We start from the raw sequence: 18114 nt of genomic DNA on the forward strand, positions 1-18114 counted from the left end.
AGAAAGATACAGGAATTCAAAATTATGTGAGTCAAATTAAGAAACTTCCTTTTCCAAAGTATTTACAATTAGGAAGAGGTAGATTTTAAAGATGAAAACAAATATATCAATAGTGCTTTTGTAAATTGAAGGATGTACAAATATCACATTGTTATATTCCAAGCATAAACACTAACATTGCATTTAAATATTGAGATGTTAAATTTCTAATCTACCTGACTGATTGTGTGGTAATATTCCACAGGAAACTCAGTATATCCACAGGGTGAATCATCTACATTTTCTGTAAAATTTACTGTGCTGATTGGCAACATGTCAGATATTAAATAGGTGCTGCATGGGTCTTTCAGTATATCCTGTAACAGAAATGTGGCAACATGTCAGATATTAAATAGGTGCTGCATGGGTCTTTCAGTATATCCTGTAACAGAAATGTGGCAACATGTCGATATTAAATAGGTGCAGCATAGGTCTTTTAGTATATCCTGTAACAGAAATGAAATAACAGTACACACAATACACTTGAGCTTAATTTTTCTAGAACATGTTGACAAAGCATCAAAATAAGTTAATTTGTACTTATTTTATTTTATATGTCATTTAAAGTTTCCCAAAACTTTGAAGACTAATAATTTCCTTAATCTCTCATTTTCAAGAGATTTCTCTTCCTTTAATATATAAAAGTAACAGATTTGGTATTTTACATCTTAATGTAGATCAAAAAGAAAAGTAAGGGTAGATACCAATTACTTATCTAGACATTCATTTTGTGCAGCTGTTAGTATCCATAAGGCTACAGTCCTGAATATTCCTGTGTTAGGACCAAATATGAAAGGGCTCAAATCTGCAAAAGTACAGGCTTTTAGTGAAATACAGGTCACATCAAGACTGTGTGGCAAACTGCTAAATGACAATATTGGCTTGATTTCTCTGCTGCCAATCTGGCTATCTCCACTAAGACTAGTGAGGAAACCAGGTACGTCGTAGAGAAGTTACATGACATAGCATCAAAGACTCATTTGATAGAAAATTTACATAAAAATATCACAAGATGACCAGTATAAATGAAATGTAGGGCAATTATATGTGTCTCTTCTTTTAAAGACCTTGGAGAACTCATAATACCATGTGGACTAGGCAGTAAAGCCAATTTAGGAAGAGCCACCACATTCCAAAAGGGGTGCAGGATAACATGGCATCACTACAGTAAATGAGTAATATGCTGTAATGGGAAACTCTGGCATCACAAGACAGTTGTTTTGGGTGTCATTCAAAAATAATTGATAAAATTTCAAAAGAAGAGCGAAAAATTCTCAGGAAAATGTATGCTCCCCTTAACATAAATGGCATATGGGTGAATGGAATAACCACAGACCTGTACAAAGCAATAGATAAGTACATTGAAAGAATCTATTTAATATAATAGATTCAGAAAAGGTAAAAATCACTTTATCTGAAGATGTTAAGCAGGACTTCTGAGAAATGAATGCCAAAGAAGATACCACCATAGAATGCAAAGTTTTTGGAATCCTAATTGTAAATCACACATTCACAGAGAAAGCTAGAAAATCCATTGGAAAACAGGACTCAGAGGAACATGGGAAACAAGAAAGTGAATTAATGAACAGATTTTGGGAAGAGAAGAAGAAAAAGAAGTTGTCAGACGAAGCCAATAAGTTCAAATGTGCTCTTTAACTGAAATAACAAAGAAAGAAGGAAGACTCAATTTCTCTGGTGCTACACGTTCAACATGAGAACTGATTATGTTAATTCTTTGTTCTAAGATGTATAAGCATGCTGACCATGGTTAAAATTGTGGGAAGCATAAGTATGACAAGGGTTAACACTATACACATGTTTCATCAAAATCACTGGGTTCTGATGAGCTAGCACAATATGGGTATCATTATACAAGGTCTAATTGACATGTGTAAGTTCCTGGTGTGTTGGCATACCAGCCAAAGTGAAGGAATATTGGGTGTAGTGGACTGACAGAACTTGAGAAAAAGGTTTTAGGGAACAGGGCACACTTGGCTGATACTGTACACAGCAATGAGCTTTCCTTACAGCTCCAAGATGAATCACTCTTCATCCTTTATGTTTTGCCTGAGGCCACACCTCCTTCACATATAACCATCCTGTATACAGTCTCCATTTCAGATGGGATGGATGCAGCTGGAGTAACAGTGACACTCAGCATCAATGGGATGCTCGGGATATCCATCCTCCTCTTCTCCACACCTCCAACACTGTCAGCTCCTATGCTGGCCCAATTCACACATAAAGGTTGACCAGTCCATTCTCCTTACTGGATGGCAGACTATACTCTCTCTACACCACCCTGCATGGACCTCCCCAACTACATGACAAATGGTCCACCCATGCCTTATATTCAGACCACCCACAGCATGGGTGGTCATGCTACTCTGCACGATCAACCAATACCCATCGAGCAGCTCACAACATCTCAGTATTCGACAAGACACTCTTCCACTCCCCAGGGCTCCACACTGCAGGGGAGTGGAGGGAAGGTGCTTTGCAGCAACCATAAAACCATCAATTGCCAGTTACTCTAGAATGATGAGTATTCTATCATGGGATTCAGTGAGCTTTGGATGTTGTTTGGATTGTGTTCGTTTTTACTCCGAGTGTCTTATTTTCTGGGTATTGTGCATGAATAAAGAGTGTTTGATTATAACTGTTGGCTATTTATATCCAGAAGCTTGATATTTCAATAGAAAAACCACGTGTCACACACATTCGACACTGACTTTTTTGCTGATCATGCTATGCCATTTAGTGTGCCCACTTCTGCATCGGCACATGGGACATTCGAATCAATTGCACTGGAATACCCCTGCATCTACTCAACCTATCACACCGCCTAGACCACAGGTGATGCACCAACACTTGGCACTCAATTGCAAATTTGTGACTTCCTTCAGCAAACCATGCACATTAGTTGTCGATGTTTCAATGTTGCGTCATGTTAAGGGTCATGTGCCTGTCCCTCCTACACAGATAATGGACAACAGATCACTGGCAGCACACTGCAGCACTGCTGCTTTCATTTCACCCATCTTGCTTCTTGATTTTACTGTGCCAGCTGTGATGTGTTCCTTGTGGGGCCATGCTGTCCCCTTCTCCACAAGATCTGTGAGTGGTGGGCATTATGTTGCACCAACACAAATACTGGGCTTTCATCAAAACATCACTCCTGTCACCATTGTATAGTCGAAGCCAGTGGATGCTAGCTTCTGACCCTCATGCGGTTCGCACCCTACCAACTCTTCCACAAGCTCTGCCTCCAGACTTTTTTCTGAAACTGCAGTCATTGAAAATGGAGAACCCTATGACATGGTTTATCGTGGTGGACAGCTTGTTGGATAAACTTGGAATCATGGATGATGTCCCTTGATTTGTTTGTTTGGTGAGCCATTTGCATGACCACACTGATCTTATTAGTGACTTGTTGCTAAACCACCCGAGCGTAATAAATATGCTTCTGCTAGTACACTCCCCATCAACCATCTTTCATGTATGCCAGCACATGCTATCTATGGTATCATTTATGATGAAAGTTTAGGCGATAGAACTGGTTCCCAGCTATGGAAATGCCTCTGAGCTCAGGTCACGATGGAGTTCATGCCAGACTAAGCGCTCTGGACATTGTGATTAGTTAAGCTACTCCAGAAAATACAACTACAATTGCTCCCTCATACCTCAACATCACGTGAGGATAAACTATGATTGACTGACCAGGCATATGCCATTATTCGACACCACCACCTACTTCCCTCATACAGTGCAGGTTTTGCTACTGAGGTTGATAGGCCAGCACCTATACCTCCTCCGCTGGCTGATGGAGGTTGGGCGCAGGCTCACCTCAAGCAATGTAAAAAAACACAGGCACCTAGCAGCTAGCAACATGAACCACCAGCTGCTTCTTGCCGAGGTACTCTGGCTGCTGCCGAGCCAGCGCCCCTCTGCTCCCCATGCTTGCTGCCACAGGAAGAGCGGTAGTTCCAGCTGACTTACGTGCAGCCCCACACCCAGTATATCCACTATGCTGGTTCCACGTAACTTTCAGGAACACTGTCCACAATTACTGACCTCCCTCCACTTTACTAAACTCTTTGCATGGGCCACAGTAGATGCCACCGCTCATGAGGATGATGAAGGGTGCCTGCAGATGTTCCATTCTGTTTGATCTTTTAATCTATGAGGATGTCTGTCACCTTGGATTTATGCTTGCTTCGTCATTTCCTTGTCGACACGGTAATTGAAGTTAGTGTTGTTCCACTCTCATTCACAGTAGTGGATGTAACACCAACCTAACTTTTCCTTCAACCAGCCAATAAATCATCTCTTCAAATTGATGGAATGCTCAGGTTACCTATTAAACTCATCCCTAGTTAACCACTCATGTGGTCCTTCCACATCGCCAATGTTGAAGACCTGGTACTTGGAACTGATTTCCTGATTCACTTTGACCAGTTGCCTGACCCCCTGTCATCTGCTTTAGTGCACCATGCTTTGGGTACACACTTTGCATGATCAGTCATTCCCTCGGCTCTCTCTCCCCCTCAGATCTCTGACAATACTGACACAGCTCTCATCAAGTGCTCTTTTGTGGTACACTGCCTCGCCACTTCATTGCTCATGTCCAACCCGAGTGTTCTGTGGTTGATGATTGTCACACTCACAATGAAGAATAGAACTACACCATCTTGATAGCTAAGCAGGCCCTCGTGGGTGTACAACACCTCATACAACAACTGTCTATGCCACCATATCTCGACAGAAGCAATGCGCCTCTTATGACTCTGGCATCTTCGCCCTCGCCCACACCAATGGCATCTCAGGTTTGTGACCCTAGTGTTCTACTGACTGCTGCTTGAGAAGTCCCTTTGCCATGTTCATCAGGACAAATGAATACTATTATGAAATAAAACACACTCATAAAATTGTCATGATAGAGTGTTTTAAGCACATCGCCTCCCTCCAGACAAAATATGCCTTATTAAGGCTGCAGTGGATGAACTTCTGTGGGCAGGAATTTTTCAACTGTTGGACAGTAGCTGGTCTTCCGCCATACACTTAGTCCCCAAGAAGGGGTGGCACAATGCACCTCTGTGGTGACTGCTGTCGTTTTTATGTGCGTACCATAATAGACAATTATCCTATTCCATGTATTTAGGATTTCACCCAACTTCTTAGTGGAGTCCTCCCATGAACCATGGACCTTGTCGTTGGTGGGAGGCTTGCGTGCCTCAGCGATACAGATGGCTCTACTGTAGGTGCAACCACAACGGAGGGGTATCTGTTGAGAGACCAGACAAATGTGTGGTTCCTGAAGAGTGGCAGCAGCCTTTTCAGTAGTTGCAGGGGAAACAGTCTGGATGATTGACTGATCTGGCCTTGTAGCACTAACCAAAACGACCTTGCTGTGCTGGTATTGTGAACGGCTGAAAGCAAGGGAAAACTACAACCGTCATTTTTCCCAAGGGCATGCAGCTTTACTGTATGGTTAAATGATGATGGCGTCCTCTTGGGTAAAATATTCCGGAGGTAAAATAGTCCCACATTTGGATCTCCAGGCGGGGACTACTCAAGAGGACGTCATTATCAGGAAAAAGAAAACTGGCATTCTATGGATCGGAGCGTGGAATGTCAGATCCCTTAATCGGGCAGGTAGGTTAGAAAATTTAAAAAGGGAAATGGATGTGTTAAAGTTAGATATAGTGGGAATTAGTAAAGTTCAGTGGCAGGAGGAACAAGACTTTTGGTCAGATGAATACAGGGTTATAAATATAAAATCAAATAGGGGTAATGCAAGAGTACGTTTAATAATGAATAAAAAAAATAGGAGTGCGGGTAAGCTACTACAAACAGCATAGTGAACGCATTATTGTGGCCAAGAAAGACATGAAGCCCATGCCTACTATAGTAGTACAAGTTTATATGCCAACTAGCTCTGCAGATGATGAAGAAAATAATGAAATGTTTGCTGAGATAAAATAAATTATTCAGGTAGTGAAGGGCGACCTAGATGACATTCTCATGTTCTCCTCCTCTTATGAGGAACATGAGCTACTCCTGGTCTTGGTGCAGGCAAGTACCAGAGTTGAAATTAATCATGATAAATCATAACTTTGGCACATCTCTGTTATCTTTCTTGGGTACACCATCTTCTGTGAGAGTATACGTTCTCCACAAGATCAGATCGATTGCATTCATGGTCCACCACTCCCTGTGACTTTTGCAAACTGAGCCAGTTTCTGTGGACCATAATTTTTTACAGATCCAACCTGCCAATGGTGGCAGCTATCCAAGCCTCCCTTATCCAGTAACTGCCAGATACAGTGATCTGGTGATATAATGAGTATCTCAAAACAGCTTTTGAATGTGCCATCACTATTGCCCGCCCTTTCCAGACATTCAACTCTTATTACAGCTGTTGCAAGTGATTCTGCATAGGTACGGTTCTTCAACAACACGTTGGTAACACAACTCAGCCACTCCATTTCTTTTTTTCCTCAAGAAAACTATCTGTGGCTCAACATAAGTGGTCAACTTTCGACAGAGGACTTCTGGTAGTGTAAGAGGCCATTAAATATTTCTGCACAGACATTGAAGGAAGGAATATAACAATTTCCACAAATCATTGTCCCCTCGTGGACACTATTTGCAATCCCGCCACTTACCCTCCAACATGCAGATTTCGACAGTTGGATCTCTCAGTACACGTGGGACATCTGATATATCCAGAGTTGTTTTTCTGGGGTAACACTGGGGGAAGCTTACCCCTAAACTTATTCATCGACAAAGTAATTTTTTTATGATGTTGAGAACTTGGAAGAGTGCCAAAGATTTATTTTACTGTATTGTGTCTTTTAGTTGTGTTTTATAGGTTAAAATATGTGTTCGGTAATATTTCCATGTATTTTTTTGTATGTTGGAGGGTTGATTGGACTCACCTGTTTCATTTGAGGTGTATTATAGGTCAATTGAAGTGTACAATACCTATTTCTTTAATTGTTCAGGGGTTGATGGGAATCGCATGTTTCATTTGAGGTGATATAAACTGAAGTGTTTGACAGCACATTCTCTTGTATGTTTGGGTGTTTCTTGGTATTGTTTGCTTCATTTGAGCTGTAGTAAAGTCAACTGAAGAGGCTGATACCGTTTCTTTTCTTTTCCTCTCTTTTTTTTTTTTTTTTTTTAGTTCGACATGATGATGTCATGGCTAAAAGCAGACGGGTGGTATCCCATGCTTCAGTAATAAGTAGTTTTAGTTGCATTATATCCAATGTCAGAGTACCCTCAAACGTTTTTTAGAATTGGTTTCCTGAGTTTGGTACCCTAAGAAATGTGTGTGTGGACACTTTTATTTGGATAGAACTGTGTACAAAATGAGAGATGTTTTTGCCTTTGGTACCCTGAGAAATCAACAGTAACAGAGCATGGTCTAGAAAATGGACACTGAATCACGTGCAACAAGATATTTGTATTGCATTCAAAGAGACATCTTTATTACACAGACTAATAGTTTCTGGGACAGCGTAATAATAGAAACATTTGAGATACAAATTTATGACAACAACCTCAATAAAAACAGCAGCCTGTAGCTAAGTTTGGTTTGGGATTTGGCCATTAGAAGGTTGGTGCAGGCATGGTGGGTGTGCAAATGAAAACTTTACCTTATATGGCACTGTAGCAGTCACAGTGATGATATGGAAGGCAGCACAGTTATATAAGGCTGGCAGCAGCAACCGAAAGACAGTTGCCACTTGACAATGGCTGAGGAGTACTCTGCCAAAAGCTCATGGATTTTAAACCACTTGATGTGACTAGAAGCTCAAGGGCATTTTATCACTGAAATCTTATTCTGGCCTGATAAGAAAAATATTGTCCTATCTTTATAACAAACCAGTGGCTAAAGTGATTTTTCTGTGACTTAAATATAAAGCATGACACCCATATATAAAAATGGTGATAAGAAACTGCCTACATTTACAGATCCACTGTATTACTGCTTTTGGGGGTGTCTACATTAACAGATTCATTTCTCTCCTGTCACTCTTTTGTGAGATTTTGAGGAAGTTACCTACCATACAATATTGACTTATTTCTCCTGGTCTGTTCTCCTAAATACACTGTCTGCCTTTAATAAAGGATTCTCTACAGAGAAAATCATGTTTTACTCCACAAATGAAGTTCTGCCAAAATCTCATGGATTTTAAACCACTTGATGTGACTAGAACTGTGCTGCCTTCCATTTCATCACTGTGACTGCTACAGTGCCATATAAGGTAAAGTTTTCATTGCACACCCACCGTGCCTGCAGCAACCTTCCAATGGCCATATCCCAAGCCAAACTTAGCTACAGGCTGCTGTCTTTATTGAGGTTGTTGTCATAAATTTTTATCTCAAATGTTTCTGTTATTATGCTGTCCCAGAAACTATTAGTCTGTGTAATAAAGATGTCTCTTTGAATGCAATACAAATATCTTGTTGCACGTGATTCAGTGCTCTGCTACTGCTAATTTCTCAGGGTACCAAAGGCAAGAACATCTCTCATTTTCTAAACAGTGCTATCCAAATAAAAGTGTCCACACACACATTTCTTAGGGTACCAAACTCAGGGAACCAAAGGCAAAAGCATCTCTCGTTTTCAACATAGTGCTATTGTATTTTATATACTCCTGTTTTCCCGTGTCAACATCATCTTTTGCAGGCCTCATGTGTTGTTTAATTTTGCTGGAGATCTGAGGACTGAATTGATTGTATGCCTCCTTAGTAGCACTGGAGACCTGAGGACTGAATTGACTGTATGCCTCCTTAGTAGCTAACTAACCTTTCCTGTTGCTGAGTCTCACAAAGGCAAAAACACAAACCACCTTTCTGAAAACAGGTAAGCAGGACACCAAGTAGGACATGTAGAAGCTTGCATTTATACCATTCTGTAGCTCAGTAACAGGAAAGATTAGCTAGCTCCTACAGAGGCACAAAACTGATTTGGTTTTCAAGATTCCAGTAAAAATTTAACAACATGTGATGCCCGAAGTGTGACTCAGAATGCCAGGAGTATATAAAATACTATGTGGGTGTGGAAAGTTTTGTGTCTGACAGACAGTGCATACAGTTGAACACAGCAGTGTAGAACACTAGAGAAGTTTTTGCCATCAGCACCCTGAGAAACCAGAGGTAGCAGAGCATACTCTAGAAAATGGAGATTGCATTGCATGCAGTAAGACATTTGTAATAATGCAGACTAACAGTTTGTGGGAAAATGCAAAAAAAAGTGATTAAGGTAAAAAATTGTGACAACACCCTCAATAAAGACAGTAGCTTCCACTTAAGCACAGCTTGGGAGCCAGCCATTGAAAGTACAAATGGTTGTCTCAGGGAATTCTGTGACCTAGCCAGGGCTTTCATTTGTGTGAATTATAAAATTCTGCTGGAAAAACTTAAATTTCATGACAACAAAGACATCTAGTTTCCATGGACTGAGATTACATTAATTCTAGGAAGCTGAGGGTCTTGTTGGCCAGTACCATGGGAATAAAACTTAATTTAGAATGGAAAGCTATAGAACAAGAGTTCCACAAAGTTTTGTTGGAGACTTACTCTTAATATTAGCTATTACATTGGATTTATTGGTATATTTTATTTATTGAAGCCCAGAAATATCATACTGTGTGTCAACAAAGATATAGGGCAGATGACACAAAATAATAAATTTACATTAAATTTTTTACTATGGGATAGCACATCTGTAACAACAGAAGATGTTTGGTATTTTCAACATACAGAACCTTTCACCTTAAACTGCTCATAAAGGAAACTAAATATGTAAATTCTGCACCCTCACTGTAACAAAACATTGACTATGGAAAGCATAAATGCAAAACCATGCAGTGGAAATGGTAAAATGCAAAAATATAAACATTAAATAGTAATACAAATCTAGATTATGATCCATAACATTAAATTAAATATATGATATAAACTTGGCTAGTGTGTATAAAAAGAAAATGTGAATCACTGAACTTCAAAATGTATATATTTATGTATTCACTCACTGGGTTGAAACAGTGAAACTGTAAATACAAGTTTAGAGATTGTTTAAAGGAGTTCATATCCTGTATAGTGTTTTCTTCATAGAAAGTTTATTAAAAAGTTTCAAACTTCAGTGGAATGACACATTCTGGTATTTGTGTGTGAAGTGTGAAAGTTATTCCTGAGTTTGGTGTCATGGCTGTGGACAACACAGTTCCTATGAAGACTTTTGTCTTTATCTACTACACTTTTTTTCAAAAATAAATCAGATTCTCTTAGGTAAATGCATCATACTGGAAGTGAGTTAAGTAGTGTGAAGACATGTTTTCATTTAAATGTATTGAGTACTGTCAGAGAGCTTCTCCTGAACGTTGCTCCATAGTTTAGATGTAACAGAATACAAGTATGGTAAGCACTTTTAACGGCTTCCATGTTGGTGCATGGTTTCAGGGCCCATAGGACATAACATCTTCAGACGTGAATCAGAAATGACTTATCAATAACTCCAAAGGACTGGTATTAGTAATTTATTCATCCAAGAATCCTTTTACAATGACATTGGATATGTCAGCTTAAGACAAAGAGAAACACATCATATACATACATAATAACACAAAAAATGTAATGTTTACTGGTGACACAAGCAGACAGACAGAACCCAGATGATAACTATACTCTCCTCTGAATGATTTACAGCTGAATGTTTGAATCTCTTTTTTGCACAGGTCAGCATATGTTACACTCAGAAATATCTTACAGCACTATGTATCTAGCTTTTCTTCACAAGGTTGACAGGGACATCAATAGTGAAGTCAACAGAAAGGGCTGCTAGCATCTGGGATCAAAGTATATTGTGTCAGGGCAAGAGTGCTTTATTTAATGCAGAGGTCTAGGTGTTGTGAAGACATGAAGGAACACTACAAGCAATACTACAAAATTCTTTACTGTATCACCAAAATAAAGCAAAAACCATACATTGCAGCACTAGTGGTAGTAATAAATAAAGCAAAAATCCTGCACTGTAATATTCTTTGTCTGTCCTGTGCAGACCTCTTCAGCTCTGCATCCAACATCTATTAGGACCTACATATTGTGGATAAGCCATTGAATCTTCTTCAATTTAAACCCCTAAATTCCCTCCATAACTAAACGGAAAAGTCCTTCATGCCTCATAGTGTACCCTTTCATGTAATCCATTGTTTTAGTCGAATTGTGCCATAAATTTCTTTTCTACCCACTTAGATTCAGTAATTTTTCTACAGTTATCCAATCTACTCACCTAAACTTCAGAATTCTTCTGTAGTGCTACATTTAAATGGATTCTGTTTTATTTATAATCTTCATTTAACTTCTGACAGACAGAGTACTTTGCAAATAGACTTTGTAAAACTTAAATTTATATTTAATATAAACAAATTTGAGTTTTTCAGAAACATTTTTCTTGTTATTGCCAGTCTGTACTTTGTATCCTCTCTGCTTCAATCATTGTCAGTTATTTTCTGCAAAAGTAGCAAACTCTTCTACTACTTTTAGTGTCTCATTTCCTTATTTAATTTCCTCAGCACTAATTTAATTTGGCTACACCCCAGTACCCTTGTTTTACTTTATTTGATATATCTCTTCTAACCTCTTCCCAATACACTGTCCCCTCTGTTCAACTGATCTTCTACACCCTAGGTATCTGTGACAGAATTACAAGGTCATTAGCAAACTTCAATGTTTTTATTTCTTCTCTCTGAACTTTAACTCACCTCCAAATTTATTCTTACAGCTAGTTTTCTTTGCTGCTAAGTCAACAAACACATTGAATAACATTAGGGATAGGCTACAACCCCATCTCACTCCCTTATGAACTAATGCTTTCCTTTCCTGTCATTTAACCTGGTTTCTGTATATGTTGCAGGTAACAGTTTTCTCCCTGCATTTTAAACCTGCTACTTTCAGAATATCAAAGAGTGTCTGACATTCTACTCCGTCAAACATTTTCTCTAAATATGCAAGTGCTGTAAACAAAGGTATGTTTTTTTCAAATTTGTTGTCTAACAAAATTTGTAGGACTAGTTTTGTCTTGCATTATCCTACATTCCTCTGGAACACAAGCTGATTTTCTCCCAGCTTAGCTTCTATTAGCCTTTCCATTCTTTTGTTAGTAATTGATGTCATTACTTTGCAATCATGACTTATTAAACTGATTGTTCTGTAATAGTCACATCTCTGTGCACCTGTCTTCTTTGGAAATGGGATTAATAAATTCTTCTTGAAATCTGAGAGTATTAGTCCTGTCTCATATATTGTTTGTAGCAGGTGGAATAGTCTTGTCATGATCTCTAGGATCTCAATAACTCCAAGGAAGTGCAGTTTACTCCAGGAGCCTTGTTTCTATTTCAATCTTTCAGTGGTCTGTCAAATTCTTCTTGCATTATAATATCTTCAGTGTCATCTTCATGTACTACTTCTTCTCTTCTAGAAAATTTACTTCAAGTTTATTTCCTTTGTTCTATACATTCCTTCCATCTTTCAGCCTTCCCTTCTTTGTTTATTATGGCTTGCCATACATATGATTCTCTTTTATCAAAAGTTCTCTTTAATTTTTGTACAGCTGTCATCTACCTTTCTGCAGTCATGCATGTTTCTACAGTTTTGGATTTCTATTCTAAGTATTCATACTTTGCCATTTTACACTTTCTGCTAATTTCATGTTTTAGATGTATGTATTTCCTTTTATCTCTTTCATTGGAGGTCATTTTTATATATGTCTGTTTTTGTAAGTTAAATTTAGTGGTTTGTGTGTTATCCATGGTTTTCTGTTGTTCCTTGTCTTTTTGCCTGGTCCTCTAATGCCTTTACTATTTTATTTCTAAAAACTACTGACTCAGAGCAAGGTTGCTCCACTGCTTGAAAGTATAAGGAAACTGAAGAAGGAAAGAGAGAGGCATACCCACTCATGCTGAATTCCTTTCCCATCTTGCAGTCAAAATTTGCTGCCGCACAATTTTTAAACTCTCAAATCTGCAGTTCATAGTCAATAAATTATAGTCAGAGTCCACATTTGAACCTGGAAATGTTCTAAAATTTAAAAACTGCATTCAAAATCTCTCTCTTACCATTATATAATCTGTCTGAAACTTGCTGATAAATCTAGGTCACTTCCACATGTACATCACATTAATTTTAAGTTAGCCAATCTGCTCCCTAGTCCTAAATCAGTAGAAGTCAACAAATGTCAGAAGGGTCTGGCAGGTTAAATCTAGCTGAAACTACTGTGTGATGTAGCCACTGTCATCTGCTGTGTTACTGTGTTGTGCTTTGCTCTTATTTGATACTGTTTCCTTTTTGGTGATACGTGAATGTAATTGTTCCAGTTAGTCTCTTTATTAAACATGTCAATAAATGATGATTTCAGGTTTGGTTATGAACAATATTTAAGCAATCTTTACCTCTGTGCATGACTTCTGCTTTTGTTGAAGCATGAACCACAGGTTAAGGTGTCACAGCTGTGAGAGGCAGTTAAGGCTCGTGACAGTCTATAAGGGAGATGGACTTGCTTCTTCCTACTCCCCAAAATAGCCCCCCCCCCCCACCCCCCACCCCAGACATCAGCCAACCTTCAGTTAACATATTGTTCAACCTTCTTTTATGATTCTTAAACCAAGTGTTAGAAATAATGCACTTATGCTCTGTCTACATTTCTGCCAGGTGGCTTCATGTTTTCATTTCCTCAATCCAAGTTCTACTATTTTCCTTTCTCTTACTTTCCTATTGTCGAATTCCTGTACTCAGTCACAATTTTTGTCTCCCTTAATGCTCTGAATAATTTCAGAAAATATTGGATTATTTATTCAAGAGAAAGAGTGTCACAAATTGAGCACAATATAATGCAAAGGTCCACCTCTAGTCCTTATGCAAACGGCTTGGTGTTAATGGATAGAGTTGTTGAACGTTCTCCTGAGGGGTATTGTGTCAGACCCTGTCCAGTTGGCATGTTAGATCATCAAAAGCCTGATCTGGTTGGAGGGTTCTGCCTACAATGCTCCAAACGTTCTTTGTTGGGGAGAGATGCAGTGACCTTGCTGGTCAAGGTAGTGTTTGGTAAGCATGAAGACAAGCAGTAGAAAATCTTGTCCTGCATGAGCAGGCATTACCTTGGTGGAATGTAATCCCAGGATGGCTTACCATGAAGGGCAACAAATTTGGGCACAGAATATCATTGACATACTGTACTCTACGGATAGCCTGGATGAAATCAAAGGGGTCCTGCTATGAAAGGAAATGGAACTCCAGGTTATCCCTCCTGGTAGTCAGGCTCTATGGTGCACAACAGTCAGATTGGTAGCCCACTGCTATCTAGTGCATCTCCTGACATGTCTTGACTGGTTATTGGGGCTCAATTTGAAGCAAGACTGATCATTGAAGACAATTCTAGTGCATTCTAGACCAAAGATGTGTCTGGAGATGCCTCAGACAGTGGTGGGATACCAAAATGACTGTCACCCGCCATACAGCCTGACAACTGGGAGTGATGCCCTAGTGTGCTGTTTTATCTTTAAGCAAACTCGTTTGGTTGTCATCCATGGCACCCTTACAGTGGCACATCAACACTATTCTTTGCCCCATTTTATTGCCCTTCATGGCAAGCCATCTTGGGCTAACATTTCAGCAAAATAATGTCTAACCACACATTGTGAGAGCTTCTGCTGCTTGTCTTCATGCTTCCCAAACCTTAACTTGGCCAGCAACATCACCGAATCTCTTTGCAATTGGAAACATTTGGAGAATTATGGACAGGGCCTCCAACCAGCTCAGCATCTTAACAATCTAACTCGCCAATTGGACATAATTTGACACAATATCCTTCAAGAGGACATCCAACAGCTATCTCAATCAATGCCAAGCCAAATAACAGCTTGTGTAACAGCCAGAGGTGGATCAATGCATTATTGATCTGCTCATTTTCTGAAGCTCTTTCTCTTGAATAAATCATCCTATTTTTCTGAAATTCTAATCATTTGTTTGTTGGTACATGTACATCACATCTACTGACTCCATCTCATTCAGATAATTCTATCATGGTGCTTCTTTCCCCCCCCCCCCCCCCCCCCCCCCCTAGAGTGTGTTTCTTGCCATTTATCAGCTTTTGTAGCTTTTTTTCAGAGATCTTCTACCTCTTTATCGAAAAGTGAGCATGTTGATGCATGGTTGTTAAAAATTTTCATGAAATATCTGTTTCCCCCCCCCCCCCCCCTTCATATTACTAATGCTATTCTCTCTTAGGTTCCTAATATCCATAATGTTTTAAATTTTTTGTTTACAATGAATTTTCCTTCCTGCACTGTTCCAGTGTAATAAAACATTGGTTCTGATTCTGTTATGTCATCAGTAGTACTTTTTTAACTTTATACTGAGTAAATGTCTTTCATTTAAGGCATTCACTTTGACATTATCAGTTTTGTGACGATAAGGACATCTGAATTGTATAATCTCAAAATTGATGATGCAATATCAATATCTTAAAAGAGAGCTGAATAGAAACTCATCTATTACAGTGTATTGTCTTATGCTATGACTGCCAGCATCTAATCTGAGTCTAAATCATTAACAAGAATTATCGGTGTAGGAAATTGACAGAAATGCGTAAACAGATTTATTTCGTATGGAACAACACATCAAAACTGATTTAGCATGCACAATAAGTACGTGTCATTAGACTTTAATAGTTGAAAATTGTATGTTTTAAATTTTATAGATATTTATATTTCCGATTTCTTAGGTAGCACTCACCTCAGGTGAAAGTTGTCCTGAACTACACCAGTAAGTTCCAGGAAGTTTATCTGGACCAATCACAAGAATGCTGGCCATTTGCCAGGCAGAGGGAATTTTCACAAGAGCCAGAAGCAGGAACATGTGCCATGGTTGTCTCTTCTTGTGCTCCCTTCCCATTCTGACATCCAGCAGTGGGTCCTGTCCAAAAACAGAGGAATGCTTTTAATGCTGCCAGTTAATTAGTAATGGAAAGTTCGCCAGATTACAAAAAGTATGATGGAGCTGGATAAATAACTGTATTAAAGAATCTTGGCTATTGCTGAGTGGCAGAGTATGGTACATCAAATATATTTCTACCATGAAATATGATAACCGTCATCTCTGTGACAAGTATCTACATAATTCTCACAAGCATTGTAATAACAGACATCCACTCATGTAACCTGAAATTGGTTTCCACTTGATATAATACCCTTTTCCTGTACTTTGTTGCAGTCAGAGCAGCAGAAGCAATGTGACATGAAGTTACATCATCTTGACAGTGGGAATATACTATGTGATGCTTTTCATGCTTCATGCAGTCTATCAGTTTTTGTTCTGTGGATTTTTCATTCACATGCTGGTGTGGCATATTTCTGTTTATAAAATATGTAGATCCCTCCAGTATCACTCCCTTCTTTTGATCCATGTCAAATTATAAATCATTTCAGGCTAAAATAGTTGATGTCCTGCCATATATTAAACTCTGAGTAGACAGGGGCAATAAGATGGAATTAATTTGTGCTAAAACAGCACAAGGTATGTCACAATAATTCTATGGGCACACACTTCAATTACTGGTAACATGAAGTGAGATTCTAGGGATGTACAAAATAATAAAAGAATAGATGTAATCTGTTAGTATGATAAATAAGCTCCAGTCAACGGTAGTGGTCTCATTGCCAATGACATTTTTAATGTTAAGCTTCATTCCTTCCAAAACTAGGAGAAGAACTTCTTGGACAGTTGTAGGATAAAGTACTGTTAATTGCTTTTAATGTGATGCTCCTTTCCTTTCTTTTTACAGTTTCCACATACATTTTGAAGATGATTTAGTGATATGGTCTAAACTTTTTTCCTTTATCTACTGTATGCCTACTTTTCCTCTGCAGGGAATTTGGAGAGTAGAATAACAGACATGAACAACAAGATCGTAAACTACTGTCACTATTCTCTAGGTTTTCAAAAGTAATTGCAAGCATAGTGTACGTAGCACATTAATGAGAGTAGTACAAAATTATGAGATGGAATTGCTGGCTTTCACAAAGATCTTTGCCTGGCTTCTTTCCTTACAACAAGTGAATCCCTCTCACAATGAGTTCTGAGTAATCTGCTCTTCCTTTGCAATCACCCCAAAACTATTCCTCTCCTCTCTAGGGAAGGACTAATAGTTCCAAAAGCTAGGGTGATTTGATTTACTTTTATAAGTGTCTCTCAGTAGGGCTAAAACGTTTGTCTCTTGAAGGTAACTTACGACCAGAAACGCTCTCTCATAGGCTTATAGTTTTCTCAAGTGTATTTTTACTTTCTGATAAAATTGATGAAAGAGTATCATAAGAAAGATCATGTAACTTTATGTAAAAGAATTAAGTAAATTTCCAGGTTTACTAGGGATACATTTTGTTAGAAATATTCTCATCTGCTTTACAGAAATGTGATGTAGATAAAGTGTAAAACATTCTTTGAGGTAACCTTTCTGGCTGCATCAGGTGCTCTGGAAATTTTCTTAGTAGGTTTAACAGAATTCTTAATAGATTTTTGAACACTCCTTTCCGTAATGGAAGAAGCTTAAAGTTTTTGCTCTCACTGAGATATAGGTCTTTCACTTTCATACATCAGCTCATTATCTTTGTTAAGATTACATTTTTTACTGTTTAACACAGTATGCACACCAGTAAAATATGTAAATACAAATAGCCATCTCAGCAGAGCAACCCTTTTGAAAACTAAACTATAATTGACTTACTACCTCATTACTACACATGTGATTGACAATTCTGGAGATCTACACTGTCTCCTCAAAAAGTTTGGAAAATGGTATAAGAAGTGAGACTAGCCAGCTAATATGTGGAGTCATCTTCCTCATTAGAAGCCAAACAATAGCATATTTTAATCTGTCTGGAAAATACCCTGAATTAATGATGTATTAAAAATATGACCAAGAATGTTACACATTAAATGGCAAGAACCATTTATTGCTTTATTGGACATATTATCAACTCCACAATAAATTTTACTTGCAGGATAGTT

The 18114-nt window shown here is 38.5% G+C and overlaps 1 protein-coding gene across 6 annotated transcripts in view; it reads right to left on the reverse strand.

The window, feature by feature from the left end:
- LOC126337083 (organic cation transporter protein-like) overlaps nt 1-18114 on the reverse strand; it is a 307774-nt gene that overhangs the window by 130002 nt on the left and 159658 nt on the right. For all 6 annotated transcript variants that reach the window (XM_050001432.1, XM_050001437.1, XM_050001433.1 and 3 more), the window contains 2 exons: nt 15844-16023; nt 216-356 (listed from right to left, as the gene is read on the reverse strand). In XM_050001432.1, the coding sequence (XP_049857389.1) occupies nt 216-356; nt 15844-16023 (321 nt within the window). The remainder of the gene's footprint in view (nt 1-215; nt 357-15843; nt 16024-18114) is intronic.

The sequence above is a fragment of the Schistocerca gregaria genome, chromosome 2, assembly GCF_023897955.1.
Source record: "Schistocerca gregaria isolate iqSchGreg1 chromosome 2, iqSchGreg1.2, whole genome shotgun sequence".
Lineage (NCBI taxonomy): Eukaryota > Metazoa > Arthropoda > Insecta > Orthoptera > Acrididae > Schistocerca > Schistocerca gregaria.